The sequence below is a fragment of the Anomaloglossus baeobatrachus genome, chromosome 6 (assembly GCF_048569485.1).
Source record: "Anomaloglossus baeobatrachus isolate aAnoBae1 chromosome 6, aAnoBae1.hap1, whole genome shotgun sequence".
In the NCBI taxonomy this organism is placed as follows: domain Eukaryota; kingdom Metazoa; phylum Chordata; class Amphibia; order Anura; family Aromobatidae; genus Anomaloglossus; species Anomaloglossus baeobatrachus.
Window position 1 is genome coordinate 96,573,637 of NC_134358.1, and position 16,885 is coordinate 96,590,521.

General features: G+C 46.5%; 1 protein-coding gene across 1 annotated transcript in view; it reads right to left on the reverse strand.

Moving 5' to 3' along the window:
- Positions 1–16,885, reverse strand: part of E2F5 (E2F transcription factor 5) — a 70,117-nt gene that overhangs the window by 52,869 nt on the left and 363 nt on the right. Inside the window, exons 2-3 of the mRNA XM_075353125.1 lie at positions 7,479–7,588; positions 2,934–3,097 (exon numbers count right to left, since the gene is read on the reverse strand). Of these exons, the coding sequence (XP_075209240.1) occupies positions 2,934–3,097; positions 7,479–7,588 (274 nt within the window). The remainder of the gene's footprint in view (positions 1–2,933; positions 3,098–7,478; positions 7,589–16,885) is intronic.

The window sequence follows — 16,885 nt, forward strand, 5'->3', positions numbered from 1 at the left end:
GTGCCCGAGGCTCCGGCTGAGCAAGCGTGGCAGGGGTCGAGCATTGATCACAGTGAGGGTAGGTGGATCCCGCAGGTAACATAGCCCCACAAGAGGTACAGGCTGCGAAAAAAACCTGTGCCTTTGCTCCTTGTGGACGACATGCTGTAAGCAATAAGTGTCCCTTAGGAGAGCGACCACTGAGGGTATATGGGAAAGGGATATATATATATATATATATAATATATATATATATATATAATCACGGCACCCTAGGGGAACCAGCACCGGGTGACCGGTGCGGCTTACCAACCGCTGGTGTCCTCCAAATTCGATGTCGTGGGTCCCCCGGAGCTGTAGAGCTGTGCAGCTGCAGCATACACCGGCAGAAAGCCAAACATGGCCGCCGGAGCTATCAAGGGGGGAGTGGAGCCATGGGCGGCGCCGGCCAAAGGCAGGAATCTGGAGGCCCCATAGCGGTCCATTAGAGGGGAGGGGAGACATGCAAAGATGCTCCAGCCTTCTGTCGGTAATCCCGCCCTTACACCTGACAGGCAGGCCTGGGGGCGGGATTTTTCGCGACTAGGCCGCGATGAAGCCGGGGACTAAATTTAAGGCCGTGCCCGACAAGCAGGCACGGTCGGCGCGGAAGTCCGATGAAAAAACAACGGACGGCGCTACTGGGGAGAAAGGCGACCTCTCTCCCCGTACCGTCCCCACATGGGGACACAGAGTACCTTCAAGGTGCAGGGCCCGGTCCCTGGGGATGAAAACGCTCCGGTCCAGCAGGTTCCACCAGGGGCTGCGGATGGAGCACGGTCTCAGCAGGTGAATGACCGGTGAGGCTCCCACTTCTCCCAGAGCCGCATAAGGGATGGCGAAGGAGACGGCATGTGGCTCCAGCCTTTGTACCCGCAATGGGTACCTCAACCTTAACAACACCGCCGACATAGTGGGGTGAGAAGGGAGCATGCCGGGGACCCCATAGGGGACCTCTTTTCTTCCATCCGTCATACTATGTATGAGAAATCTTTTTTTTTTTTTCTATGAGTGGATGTGTGCCTCCTTCCACACAAAGCATAAAACTGAGGAGCCCGTGGTCCACGGGAGGGTGTATAGGCAGAGGGGAGGGGTTACACTTTTTAAAGTGTAATACTTTGTGTGGCCTCCAGAGGCAGAAGCTATACACCCAATTGTCTGGGTCTCCCAATGGAGCAACAAAGAAATCAGTGTTTTATCAGCAGGAAATTGTCACTAGATGATGAGGTGCACACCAGTCAGGCTAATCTGTCTAACCCCAAATAGTATACAAAAACAGATGCGGTTCTGCACCACCGCATTATACCTTATTATATATTATATACCATTATAGCCACACATCCAGGCCCTCTTCAACTCATGCCGATTAAAACTCAAAAATATCTCCCGGATCCGTGCTTTCCTTAACCAAGAATCTGCAAAAACATTAGTGCATGCCCTCATCATCTCCCGCCTCGACTACTGGAACCTCCTGCTCTCTGGCCTCCCTTCCAACACTCTTGCACCCCTCCAATCTATCCTAAACTCTGCAGCCCACTTAAGCCACCTCTCCCCTCGCTACTCCCCAGCCTTGCCACTCTGCCAATCCCTTCACTGGCTTCCCATCGCCCAACGACTCCAGTTCAAAACATTAACCATGACATACAAAGCCATGCACAACCTGTCTCCTCCCTACATCTGTGACCTAGTCTCCTGGTACCTACCTGCACGCAACCTTAGATCCTCACAATATCTCCTTCTCCGCTCCTCTCTTATCTCCTCTTCCCACAATCGTGTACAAGATTTCTCCCATGCATCCCCCAGACTCTGGAACGCTCTACCTCAGCACATCAGACTCTCCACTACCGTGGAAAGCTTCAAGAGGAACCTCAAGACCCACCTCTTCCAACAAGCCTACAACCTACAATAGCCCTCAGTCCAGTAAACCACTGCACAACCAGCTCTGTCCTCACCTATTGTACCATCACCCATTCCCTGTAGACTGTGAGCCCTCGCGGGCAGGGTCCTCTCTCCTCCTATACCAGTCTGTTATGTACTGTTAATGATTGTTGTACGTATACCCTCTTTCACTTGTAAAGCGCCATGGAATAAATGGCGCTATAATAATAAATAATAATAATAATACCTTGAAATGGTGTAGGGAAGTAGTAGGTAATGATTGGGTCTTTATCCAATAGCACACTGGTCATGGGTGGACGTGTAAGAGGGAAAAGAATTCCAAAATGAGTCCCAGGAGATCAGAAGACAACAGCATAATCCATTCGATATCCAAAACGTTTTTTTATTTAATCCAAGAAGTGCATTAAAAAGCGGGGAGGGAGCCAGGTGCAGGTCCTCAGGGGACGACAGCCATTTTGCACCTCCTAGTGCTTCCACTAGGATCCGGCGCGATGCGTTTTTTTCGCTGCACAAAAAAACGTGCCAGGCAACGTTTCATTCGGCTGCCGCATGGGCTAAATATGCCGCATCCAGCAAAAACTGGACGCAACGCAAGGCCATGCAGCACAATACGGCGCTAATGCAAGTCTATGCGGGAAAAAAACGCAACCGGCGGTAAAAAAAAAAACAAAAAAAAAAAACGGTTGCATTTTTTCTGCAAAGCGCCGTATTGTGCCGCTCAGCAAAAACCGGATGTGTGAAAGCAGCCTAAGCTTTATGGGTGGATTTTCCAGTACACTTGCATGAGATCTAAAATCCGCAGGTAAATATCACACGTGCGTTTTCGCTTTAGATACATATCTAACGTTTTTTTTAATCCGGAGCACGTAATATTACAATGTAAAGTTACCACGGAGTTTTCTCCGTAATAGAAATTGCTCTAATAGATCAGCCCTATACATTGTGGGGGACAATCGATGGTGGACACTGGTGGTCACCGGCACTTTTAGTTTCTGACTGTTGCAGTAATAAAGGATATCTCTGGTTCCCAGAGTCGTCTATCACGTTATTGATGCTCTGCTGCAGCCACACTTTCTGCTGGTCCAGCTCCTTCTCCTTCAGGTCCAGATCTCCGATTTCTGCTTTCAGATTCTTCAGTCGATCCAGGATTTCTTTTGTGTTGCACCCGGCCCCGACCCCCCTAAAAGAGAAGGAAACGACAAAGGATAACAATAGTTGGGAACTTAGGAAATGGTCATAATATGCAGAAAGCAAACTTTGTAAGTCTTATAGATTTAACATAGGAATGCTGATAAAGATCAAAGTGTCGCGTCTGTTACTCTTTGCGCTCGTGTCATTTACGAAGCTCCACGCCTTTTGGAAATCTGACCAGTGTCACTTTACGTAGTAAGAACTCTGGTTGCTTTGTGACACTTTATACTTCACGATAGTTGTAAATTAGGTTGAAATTTTTCGCAATTTTTTTTTAAAATAATTATCGGAATTTGGGCAACATTTTTGTACAATTTCAGAATTTTCAAACCTTAAACTCTTATATCTGGAAACCAGTCATGCTGTACAAAATACCATAATCAAGTATAAGCCGAGTTTTTCAGTCCATTTTTTTTATCCTGAAAACGCTCCCTTCCTCAGCTTATACTCGAGTGACCATCCCACAAAAAATTATTTTCACCTGTCCTCCGTTCCCACGGTGTCCTCTTACCTGCTTTACGCAGACCGCAGGCACATAGACCCCCTCGGTGATAGCGGCTGGTACACGTGGTTGCGGCTGTTACCGCACTTCACTTGAATGATTTGCGGCGCCGCAAAGTATTCAACAACAGTAAATTGCTGACGTTAGCAGTGGCCCCGTGTACCGGCCACAATCACTGAGGGGTCTATGTGCCTGCGGTCTGCGTAAAGCAGGTAAGGACAGTTTCACACATCCGGCTTCTCGCCAGATTGGCGATTCTTGGGCACTCCAGTACAGTGTATACAGTACAATGGCAGCGCGACAAGATCCTGTCACATGCTGTCATGTGATCGGAGCATGTGACCCGGAAGTTGCCGCGCTACCATTGTACTGTATCACACTGTACTGGAGTGCGTCGGATCCGCCAATCCGGCGAAAAGCCAGATGTGTGAAACGGCCCTAAAAGAGGACACAGTGGGAAGGGAAGTAAAAATATTTTAATTTTGGAAAGCAAATTTGGCTGAAATAGGTTGCGGTCACCATGTTACATTTGCAGACCCCCTAAGGTGCCTAAAAAATAGAAACCCTCCACAAGTGACCCCAATTTGGAAACTGGAACCCCTCAAGGATTTTATAGTGAGCATTTGGGACCCACAGGTATGTCACAATTTATTAACATCAGATCATATTGAAAATGTTCACTAGTGTCAGAAAAATATTGCGTTAACCCCAAATGTATTACTTTTACAAGATGAAAGATGAAAAAGTGGACCCCACAGTTTATTGACCACTTTTTTATGAGCGCGGTGCTACCCCACACATAGTCAAAAAGTTCTGTTTGGACAAAACGGGAGGGTTCAGAACGGAAGGAGCAATATTGGAATTAACAGCACTATATAAATGAATAAATATAATTATAGAAGGCTAAATTTGTCTGAAATAGATTGCGGGCACCATGCTGCATTTGTAGGGCCCCTAAGGTACCAAAACACCAGAAACCCCCACAAGTGACCGCATTTTGTAAACGTAACCCATAAAGGATTTTACGTAGGGGTGTATTGAGCAAATTGAACCCGTACGTGATTCACAGAACTTTTTAAAATTTGGACGTGTCAACGATAGTTATGCTTTTTCCCCTCTAAGAATTTAAGACTTACATTTGTACTTTTGACAATGGATAGGAGAAAACAGACCCCATAATTTGCTACACATTTTCTCCAGAACACAATGACACCATATATAAGGTCAAAAACTAAAACATGTGGGCCACGGCAGGGCTTGGAAAGCAAACAGCGCTATTTGATTTTTGGAACGCAAATTTGGAAACCATGATCCATTTGAGAAGCCCCTGATATGCCAAAAATGTAGAATCACCCACACGTGACCCCGTTTAGAAAACTAAACCCTATAATGAATGAATCTGTTGGTGTGGTGAGCATTAACCCACAAACTACACAACATTTTATTAGATTGGGTCGTGAAAAAAAAAAAAAAAAAAAGATAGTTTTTCCTGCTAAAATTTTACTTTGGCCTCAAAATTTAATTCACTTAAATGGTAACAGGAGAAAATTGACAGGGCAATTTGTTATGCACTTTTTACCGAACGTGGCAGTACCCAAATATGTGGCTGTACACTACTGTCTGGGGACATGGTGGGGATCAGATGAGAAGGAGGCGACTTGGTATTTAGAATGTAGATTCCGTTTGAAGAGATTGTGACCTCCATTAGCCGAGCCCCTGAGAAGCCAGATCAGCAGAAACCCCACAAGTAACCCCATATTGGAAACGTCACTACATAAGGAATTTATCTAGGGGTGTAGTGAGTATTTTGAACCCACATGTGCTCACAGAATTTTATAACATTCAGACGTGGAAATATAACATTTTAGTGGTAAAATTGCAATTTTTGTTTAGCAGAAAATTTGTCACATGGGATAAAATGTGAAACTGGACTCCACAAATTACTGCGTAACTCTCCCAAACGAGGTATGTCGTTGGTAACTACTATGTTGCTACACGGTAGGGCTGCGCAGGAACGAGCGCTATTCGTCTGTTAGAGCACAGATTTTCCCAAAATAGTTTGTGGATGACGTTTGCAGGGGCACTAAGGTGCCAGAACAGAGGAAAAACCGCCAAAAGTGACCCAATTGTAGAAATTTCACTTCTCAATCTATGGCTGCAGTGAGTATTTAGTAACATACATGCAATACCTTTTTATGTGGAGCATTGCAATATGCCAGTTTAGTGCACATACATTGTGCCCCCATACATTGTAGCACCTTCATACATTATGCCCAGCTTCAGGAGACATGCACCCAGTAGATTAAGTGTGTTCTCCCCATTACAAATGATGCCACACACGTGGCCGCTTACTGCGGTTTAGGCACAGGGGGTCTCAGAAGGATTGGGCATTTGGATGCACAGGCATCACTGAAATTTTATTTGGGGGGGTGTAAGCCATATCGCTTTTCCAGAGCCTTTGTGCTACCAGTAACGTGGGCCCCTCTGATATTTTCAGTGACAAAAGACGAACCTGAGCGGGGGGCTTGGCTTGTGCGGGATAAGAAAAGGATTTCATTGGTAATTTTTTGGGATACAGAACATTTTTTGATTGCGTTCAGTATAAGGCTGGGATTAATTCTTGTGTTCTCCGCTGAGCACTTATGTCAGGGTTTCAGAGTAAATCCCTCCAAAATATGATTCAGACGAAACCATTAGGCAGATGAAGACACTTTGGAATCCGTTTGGCATCTGTTTCACTGGTATCCATCTTTTTTTGTGTGCACAGAGCTGTGGTCGTCCATACTTGTGCGCTAACAAAAGACCTAAAACGATGGGACAACACCGGAACGGAACAGGCGGAGTCCAACGTGTCTCCATCTGCCTCATTATAATGAGCGGTTCCAACAGGGTTTTGCCTGAATTGCCGTTTATTTGCAGTATATTTTTTATGCTTTGCTACTTTTACACACTAAAACCTATATTTTACAAAAATTTGTTTTTTCATTGCCATATCCTGAGAGCTGTAATGTTTTTATTTTTTTTCTATTCACTTTGTGTCAATATAGTGAAAAAAAAAAAAAAAAAAATTTTTTTTAGAAAATGTATTTTTTTTTAAAAAAAACGTGTTCATCGTCCTGAATAAATAACACAATATATTTATAGATTAGGTCGCTCAGGATGTGGTGATACCAATTAAGTGTATGTTTCTTTATTTTTGTTTTAACACAAAAGTGGTGTTTTCAGTGGCGAAACAGCTTTTCGTAGTGTATGTGCAGTGTCTTTTTTTTTTTTTTACTTTTTCGCTTAGTTGTACTGTGGGACATGAATAGTTTTCTCTATGATCGCTAGTCTCATTAATTGCAGTACTATTGTACAGCAGCACGAAAACCTGTCTGTGTCTCACTGACCGTGCCTGATAGACCCTGATCGTAGCCAGATCTAATAGGACACCTTGCCCTGGTGTCACCAGACAACCTTCGGGTACTATGGCAAAGATTGGTACCCACGATTATGATAGCGGGGGACCGATCCAGCCAAAGGGCATATTTTAACCCACTTTTTACCTCTTACATACTGCTGTTGTAATTGGCAGCGATATTTAAAACGGTAATGGACCCCGATTGATTCCAAAACCGGTTGGGGCCCATGCCCGCAGTTGTCACCTGTAATATACAGTTGTCACCTGTGGGAATTTCACTGAGGGGGGCACTTTTCACTTATTTCTCAGTGCTGTTAAAAAGCAGTGAGGAAGAATAAAGCACCTGAATGACAGCTGTTAAAATGCGTATCAGTGGTCGTTAAAGGGTTAATCAGACTGTTTTGTTCTTATCACCTGTGACCCCGCCTTTTTGTCCATCTCTGCATTTCCAGATCAGAGGTTACTTACTTCCACTGGATGCTGTTCTTTGATTTCTTCTCTATCAAACCAATTCCTTCTAAGACATTTGTGATATCGTATATTCTGCGCTTTTGCCTCACAGCCAGAGTGTCAGCCGCCTGAAAGAGAGAAGTCACCGAGTGTCAATAAAAACAGCGAATGTCCAGAGAAGACAACCCCTTTAAGAGGAGCTGTCAGCGCTCCTGACGTGTTTTAGTAAACTTTCATATCCTCTGAAAGCTGATAATGCTGGAGCATCGTTTGGGTACTTTCACACTGTTTGGCAGCCGTTGCAATCCGCCGCTTTGGGAAACAGCGCAATCCGTTAACGGATGTGCGCTATTTCCCATAGACTTGTATTGACGATGCATTGCGACGGATGGCCTTGCGTTGTATCCGCCAGCTGACGCTGCGTTGCATCTGCCGGGCGGAAAGAACGCAGCATGTAGCGTTTTTCTGCGCTTCCCAGAGCGTCAAAAACGCAATGTGCTGGATTCCGTCGGCATCCGTCGTTTTTAGAATGGAAGCCTATGGTGGTGGAATCCGTCGAAATCCGTCATTTAACGGATTCCTGTGACAGATCCATCTTTACATAAGTTGTGTAAATCGCTGAAAAAAAAGCTACAACAGATTCCGTTGTTTTGCAGGATCCGTCGCATCAGTTGTGCCACTATATGCAACACATCCGTTACATCCGTCACACAATGCAATGCAACGGATGCCGCACAACGCAAGTGTGAAAGTAGCCTTACTTGTAACTGAGCCTATAATCCCGCTGCACCCCGGAGTTACCGATCCCCAGACAAAAATGTGAGCACCACGGATAGCACAGACTGGATAACGTCAGCAAATAAAATCTAGGGAAGAACCGGACGCGCGGCGAAGAAGAACCAGACGCGCATCCGGGTGGTTTGTACGGATTTAAGGCACCTCTGAATGCCATGTAGAAGCTGCATCCCCATCATTACACTGAGCCGCAGCGTGGTGTCCTAGAGTTACATCCTACATGAATATCACTGCAGAACCATTGTCACTGCACTGTCTGAATACACCTCTAAAGGGTACATAATTTTTGCCATTGTAACATCCCGTAATCCATAACTATACTATTCTGTTTGTGTAGCCAGATGAGGGCTGTGGGGTTTTCTTTTCTTTTCTTTCTTTTGAACCCCAAGATCGTGCTCTGAACTTGAGTGTGCTAAAAAAATAAGTGACCAACAGCCACAAAAAAAGTGTACTAGGATGCTGGTCTCTCAATACCCTCTCCAACAGAAGAAGCCCCCCCCCCCCCCAAACCCGTTCCCGAAGGCCAGAGAGAGAGTCAAGGACAAGTAGCCTGCCCAAGCTGGAGCCAAGGAAAACCCAATCTCGCTCCCAGCATCTGCCTGAGCTTCCATCCTAGCAAGAACTAGAAGCCATTGACTTGCCTCGTGAGAGAGGAGTGTAAGGCTATGTGCCCACGCTGCGGACAATTTACGGAATTTGCCGCGATTTTTTGGGGGAAATTCAGCGGATTTCTCAAAAATCCGCAGTACAGCGAGTCCCCAGCCATTTCTATGGCATTTTGGAAGTGCTGTGCCCATGCTGCGTTTTTTTCCGCAGCAGAAATTATGCAGATTTCCCTGCGGAAAAATCTGCAGCATGTCAATTGATAGAAGACACCGGAGTCACTTATTCTGGAGCAGTGGAGCCAGGAGCGGGCAGCAAGAGGTGGGCGGGCCTGCACGAGCTCCGGTCATGTGACAGCCAGAGCAGGCCCACCCACCTTCTCCTGCAGAGTGCAGACAGACACGGACGAAAAGTGAAGTGCTGTGTGATGGAGGAAAGTATGAACTCCCAATCACTCCAGCACTTGTTCTGCATTGAGGATGCAGTGCCGAAGCCATGGTACTGTATCCTCAATGCAGAATGACCGCAGCATATATCCGCAGGACATTCCGCAATACATCCGCAGCGTCAAAACAGACAAAGTTGTGCTGCGGTTTTCTGGGAGCTCCTGCGGATATATCTGCAGGATATTTTCCTTGTGGGCACATAGCCTAAGGAGTCAAGAGGGAGGGAAACCTGATGGCCACATATTCTTCCCCCAGACTTGTTAAGGGAGGAACCCGTAAGTTAACCACATCCGACAAGTGCAAGGGCAGAGGTGCAAAAAGTGATAGGTCACAGTGAAAAAGAATTAAAGTGAAGACTTCCACAGTATATGAGGAGCTGCTGATAAGTCTTTGGCTTTGTGATTTTTTTTTGTTTCTATGGTAACAAACTTTACATCACATGAAGCCTTATGTGTCTAATATTTGTTTTCAAAATTGTGTTTGTTGCTTATGGCAACAGTGTTATACGCACGCGGGAAAACAAAATGGCGGAGTCTAATGAGATATTCACAGCAACTGAGAGCAGAGGAGTGATAAAATTCTTGTTTCTGCAAGGAAAGTCCATGAAGGATATTCATGGTGATATGTCGCAGACATTGGAGGATCAATGCCCTTCATATTCCACAGTTAAGAACTGGGTTGCCAAATTTAAAACGGGCCACTGTAGCACCAATGATGAGGAACGTCCTGCACAACTGAGAGTGGTTGTTGTTCTGGAGATCGTCAATGCTGTGCACAGCCTCATACTGGAGAATCCACGAATTTCAGCTAAAGGAATAGCAGACATCATGGGGATTTCACATGAACATGTCTGTGTCATTATCCATGAACATTTGGGAATGAGGAAGCTTCTGCAAAGTGGGTCCCCAAATGTTTGACCACAGATCAGAGAAGTATGCGACTGAAAACTTCCCAGTCCATTTGTCAGCGTTTCCAGACTGATACAAAACTTCCTGGATCGACTGGTCACTATGGATGAGACCTGGATTTATTTGTATGACCCTGAAAACAAGGAGCAGTCAAAAGAGTCGAGGCAAAGTGGTTCTCCTCGTCCAAAGGAGTTCAGGCTGCAAAACTCAGCCACTAAGGTGATGGCCTCTGTGTTCTAGGATAAGGAGGGCCTGCTGCTAGTGGACTACCTTCAAAAGGGTTCCACAATCAATGCAAGGTATTACATTGAATTTTAGACCAATTGAAGGCAACTCTAAAGGCCAAAAGGTGCAGCAAGCTATCCAAGGAAATATTGTTCTTGCAAGACAACACCTCCGCTCACACTGCACAAGCGACCGCAGCAAAACTGGCAGAGCTGGACTTCCAGCTAGTTGACCACCCACCTTATTCACCAGCTCTAGCTCCCTCCGACTATCATCTGTTTCCAAATGTGAAGAAACACCTCAAAGCTACCAAATTTCACACCACTTCTGATGCCACGGCTGCTATGGATGCCATGTTTGAGGCACAACTGATATCTGTAAGAAGTGTGTTGACATCAGTGGAGAGTACGTGGAATAAATGCAAAGTTTCATCATCCTATCTTGTTTCTTTTTGGGTAAAGCCAAAGAGTTATCAGCAGCCCCTCGTATATTACTGGCATTCACTGGGAATTTAAAAATTCCCCCATCATTGCCATAAGGCCCAGACTAAGCGTGTAAAAAGAATGAAATAATGAAATGCTATATGGATGTCACAGGCCCAGTGAATGAGGGCACCCCAGGGTCCTGTGCACCTCGGGCTGTAAAGCATACCCAGTATAATGGTATTGGTCCTGGAGGGTCAAGGGTTTACCCGATTACATTATGAGCTAGTGATATATCACTCGATCCAAGACAAAAGAGCCGGCTCCGCGCTGTGGGTGACGGGCGCTGGCACTTCAGTGAGATACTAAGTTCTCTTAATAGCTCTCACTGGGCATAAAATCCCATAATGTAATTGGCTGGCTGTAAAGTGGGCGGGTTTTGGCCTCGTTAACGTTTTCTTAAATGTGTGAATATTTAATGAGGATCCAAAACATTCGGCTCTTTTTGGTGAGTAAAGCTAAGATTACCAAAAAGAGCTGAACTACTAATCTCTAATAGGAGCCACCTGGAGTACTACCCAGCGCACTGTGCCCACGTGCATAATGTAGCAATCTATTAGTGGCCCAGTCCAAAACAGACCTTTTTTTTTGTTGTTTTTTTTTTTTAAATATATTACACTTGTTCTTAGCTAAAAGGCATGAGGACTGATAAGACAGCCTCACACCACTAACAAAAGATATGTATCTTTCTCTCATTTACCAAAACGTTCCAGTCATTTTCATCCAAGAGGTAACATTTCTCCTTGTGGAGGGTCACATGGCTGACATGCCAGTGGGAGAAGACTTATAGGGCTATGTGCACACGCTGCGTTTTTTTGATGCTGCGTTTTTGGCCGCTAAAAACGCACCCGCAGCAAAAAAAAAAAAAGGCGGCAAAAAAGCATGCGTTTTTACCGCGATTTGGTGCATTTTTGATCTCTGCGTTTTTCCAATGCATTGCATGGGGGGAAAACGCAGAAAAACGCAGGAAAGAATTGACATGTCCATTTTTTTTTTTTTTTTTAAAGGGAACCTGTCATCAGAAATTTAGCTATAAATCTAAAAGTTTCCCCCTCTGCAGCTCCTGGGCTGCATTCTAGCAAGGTTCCTCTAGTTTTTCTGGCCCCTTTTATACCAAAATAAACACTTTATAAAGTTGTACCTTTTCGTATGTAAATTTCGTAAATCATCCATGGGGGCGGGCTGCCTGGTGTCCGTTACTGTCGTCCTGCCGATTTACGCCGCCCCCGAACGCTGAATTTCACGCGCATGCGCTGTGCAACTGTAGCGGTACTGTGCACTGTGTGCACATGTGACCGCTGGTGACGTTTTGCGCAGGCACGAAGTTATGGGCGGTGCTGTGTGTGTCATCAGCAAGAGCCGCCCATAACCTCGTGACCGCACTTTCCCCTCTTCCTCCAGCGTTCTGCGCAAGCGCTCGCTGGCCAGATGATCGGACGTCACCTCCTTCCCATCTTGCCCTGCAGCAGGAAATAGATGGGAGGAGCGGACGGAGCAGGACACCATAGCTAACGGGGAGACGCGGCGAGCATCTGAGAGGAAGAGGAGAAAGTGCGGTCATGAGGTTATGGGCGGCTCTTGCTGATGACACTCACAGCACCTCCCATAACCTCGTGCCTGCGCAAAACGTCACCAGCGGTCACATGTGCACGCAGTGCAGTCCCGCTACAGTCGCACAGCGCATGCGCGAGACCCCGGGCGCCCAGAGGCGGCGTCCTGAGGTTTGAAATTCAGCATTCGGGGGCGGCGTAAATCGGCAGGAGGACAGTAACGGACACCAGGCAGCCCGCCCCCATGGATGATTGACGAAATTTACATATAAAAAGGTACAACTTTATAAAGTGTTTATTTTGGTATAAAAGGGGCCAGAAAAACTAGAGGAACCTTGCTAGAATGCAGCCCAGGAGCTGCAGAGGGGGAAACTTTTAGGTTTATACAGTTAGGTCCAGAAATATTTGGACAGTGACACAAGTTTTGTTATTTTAGCTGTTTACAAAAACATGTTCAGAAATACAATTATATATATAATATGGGCTGAAAGTGCACACTCCCAGCTGCAATATGAGAGTTTTCACATCCAAATCGGAGAAAGGGTTTAGGAATCATAGCTCTGTAATGCATAGCCTCCTCTTTTTCAAGGGACCAAAAGTAATTGGACAAGGGACTCTAAGGGTTGCAATTAACTCTGAAGGCGTCTCCCTCGTTAACCTGTAATCAATGAAGTAGTTAAAAGGTCTGGGGTTGATTACAGGTGTGTGGTTTTGCATTTGGAAGCTGTTGCTGTGACCAGACAACATGCTGTCTAAGGAACTCAATTGAGGTGAAGCAGAACATCCTGAGGCTGAAAAAAAAAGAAAAAATCCATCAGAGAGATAGCAGACATGCTTGGAGTAGCAAAATCAACAGTCGGGTACATTCTGAGAAAAAAGGAATTGACTGGTGAGCTTGGGAACTCAAAAAGACCTGGGCGTCCACGGATGACAACAGTGGGGGATGATCGCCGCATACTTTCTTTGGTGAAGAAGAACCCATTCACAACATCAACTGAAGTCCAGAACACTCTCAGTGAAGTAGGTGTATCTGTCTCTAAGTCAACAGTAAAGAGAAGACTCCATGAAAGTAAATACACAGGGTTCACATCTAGGTGCAAACCATTCATCAATTCCAAAAATAGACAGGCCAGAGTTAAATTTGCTGAAAAACACCTCATGAAGCCAGCTCAGTTCTGGAAAAGTATTCTATGGACAGATGAGACAAAGATCAACCTGTACCAGAATGATGGGAAGAAAAAAGTTTGGAGAAGAAAGGGAACGGCACATGATCCAAGGCACACCACATCCTCTGTAAAACATGGTGGAGGCGACGTGATGGCATGGGCATGCATGGCTTTCAATGGCACTGGGTCACTTGTGTTTATTGATGACATAACAGCAGACAAGAGTAGCCGGATGAATTCTGAAGTGTACCGGGATATACTTTCAGCCCAGATTCAGCCAAATGCCGCAAAGTTGATCGGACGGCGCTTCATAGTACAGATGGACAATGACCCCAAGCATACAGCCAAAGCTACCCAGGAGTTCATGAGTGCAAAAAAGTGGAACATTCTGCAATGGCCAAGTCAATCACCAGATCTTAACCCAATTGAGCATGCATTTCACTTGCTCAAATCCAGACTTAAGACGGAAAGACCCACAAACAAGCAAGACCTGAAGGCTGCGGCTGTAAAGGCCTGGCAAAGCATTAAGAAGGAGGAAACCCAGCGTTTGGTGATGTCCATGGGTTCCAGACTTAAGGCAGTGATTGCCTCCAAAGGATTCGCAACAAAATATTGAAAATAAAAATATTTTGTTTGGGTTTGGTTTATTTGTCCAATTACTTTTGACCTCCTAAAATGTGGAGTGTTTGTAAAGAAATGTGCACAATTCCTACAATTTCTATCAGATATTTTTGTTCAAACCTTCAAATTAAACGTTACAATCTGCACTTGAATTCTGTTGTAGAGGTTTCATTTCAAATCCAATGTGGTGGCATGCAGAGCCCAACTCGCGAAAATTGTGTCACTGTCCAAATATTTCTGGACCTAACTGTAGCTAAATTTCTGATGACGGGTTCCCTTTAAGCTCAAAAACGCAGCTTAAAAAAAAAGTTGTGTGCGGACAGCAAAAATGAAAACTCAGACTTTGCTGGGGAAGCAAAGTCATGCAGTTTTGAGGCCAAAAATGCACCCGAAAAACGTGCAAAAACGCCGCGAAAAACGCACTGTGCGCACATAGCCTAAGACATGCAATGCTCCTCTGGGAAATCAAATATGTAAATTGACTCTTGAGAGAAGAAGAAAACTTGAACTATAGTGACGCCTATTCGAAGTACCAATCCTAAAAGTCAACATCGACCCTTTGGCACAGCTTGTTAAAGGGTCAATATTGACTTTAAAGATTGCTACTTCCAATGTGTGTCTCCAGAGATCAAGCCCTCTTCCTCTCCGAGGAGGCAATTTGCACACTCAGTTACACTAATTACTAAAGTATTGCTACGGAACGTAAGAAAAAAAAAAAAAGTCAGTCCGGTGCTAGTCATATCTACTATGTGGTTTCACTATGATGGAAGCACCAAAAGTATGACCTCAGACTGATCCCATCGCACCAGACTGACCAATAATGGCGATCGATCGCGGCTTTGATTAAACTATTTGTCAAATCTGATTGGTGCCCAGTGGCGAATCACAGGCAATTTACTGGTGAAATGTCCACATAAGTCTAGGCTAATCAGGGAAGTGCGAGCGCGGCCAAACAGGTCACTGTGTAAATGGAGCGACAGTCAGCGAGCGCAGCTATCACTCCTCATGTGACTGATGGAACCGCGCGGGGCTCTCTTCACGCTCTAGGTGCGGGGGTTGGATGCATTTCCCCTTTACATTTTCTGTAAAAGAATTAAACGCGTAAAAGCAACGTCTAAATTCAATAATGCATTACAGAAGCTCAAGGACGGACACAGATGTTTTTTTTGTTGAATATTAGCCACTGTCCCATTGACCTGAAATCAAACATCCATTAGGCTTCCAGCAAAGACCACCCTGGTGAGAGAAGAAGATCGGGGGGCAGCACGTATAGTCCTGGCAGAAATCACTGGGGCCACAGAGCAATGAGGCACAAAACCAGCAAGTATAGGATTATTTTTGCGTATCTTTTTTTCCTTCATGAGTGTAAATGCTGCGGTGGTGTGTGCAGCAGTGGCTCAGGAGCTGCGCTCTCTCCACTCCTGGTAGATGCCATTAATATTGCATAGCTGGCGTCTGCATATAACAGCTGTGCTCTGATCGCTGCTAACCGTTTAGAGGCTGCTGTCAATCTCTGACCATAGCATCTAAAGGAGTACATAACTGATACAACACTGGCGCCCATCAGACCCATAGCAGACACCACTGGATTCACCAATGCTACTGCGGGGGATACAGGGTCTGTCAGCGCCACACACACCCAGCCACACAGCTCACCGGAGGGAGCCGGCCAGCGCCACACACACCCAGCCACACAGCCCGCCGGAGAGGGCCGGCCAGCGCCACACACACCCAGCCACACAGCCCGCCGGAGAGGGCCGGCCAGCGCCACACACACCCAGCCACACAGCCCGCCGGAGAGGGCCGGCCAGCACCACACACACCCAGCCACACAGCCCGCCGGAGAGGGCCGGCCACCGCCACACACACCCAGCCACACAGCCCACCGGAGAGGGCCGGCCAGCGCCACACACACCCAGCCACACAGCCCGCCGGAGAGGGCCGGCCAGCACCACACACACCCAGCCACACAGCCCGCCGGAGAGGGCCGGCCAGCGCCACACACACCCAGCCACACAGCCCGCCGGAGAGGGCCGGCCAGCGCCACACACACCCAGCCACACAGCCCGCCGGAGAGGGCCGGCCAGCGCCACACACACCCAGCCACACAGCCCGCCGGAGAGGGTTGGCCAGCGCCACACACACCCAGCCATACAGCCCACCGGAGAGGGTCGGTTGATGCCACACACACCCAGCCACATAGCCCGCCGGAGAGGGTCGGTTGATGCCACACACACCCAGCCACATAGCCCGCCGGAGAGGGTCGGTTGATGCCACACACACCCACGCAGTTTGCTGGAGAGGGTCAGCCAGCGCCAAACACAGCCTGGAGGGGAAACCATGCACACACAGCACGCTAGGATCGGGAGATGCCACAGATCCTCGGCCTACGGCTTGTTCATGTTTTTCATGTGGAACAAGGAAAAAAAAAAAAAGCTGAATTTTACAACCTCGTTCACACGGCAGTTTTCCCCCTTTTTCTTCCTGCTACATTGTGGTTTTAAAACCGGAGTGCCGTTCTCAGCGTTTTTACTGTTTTTCTTATCCATTCAGCTTATGCATAAAAAAAAAATCCCATCACGTGTGAGCCATGTGCCCTGCACTCATACAATAACAGCTTCCGGTATAA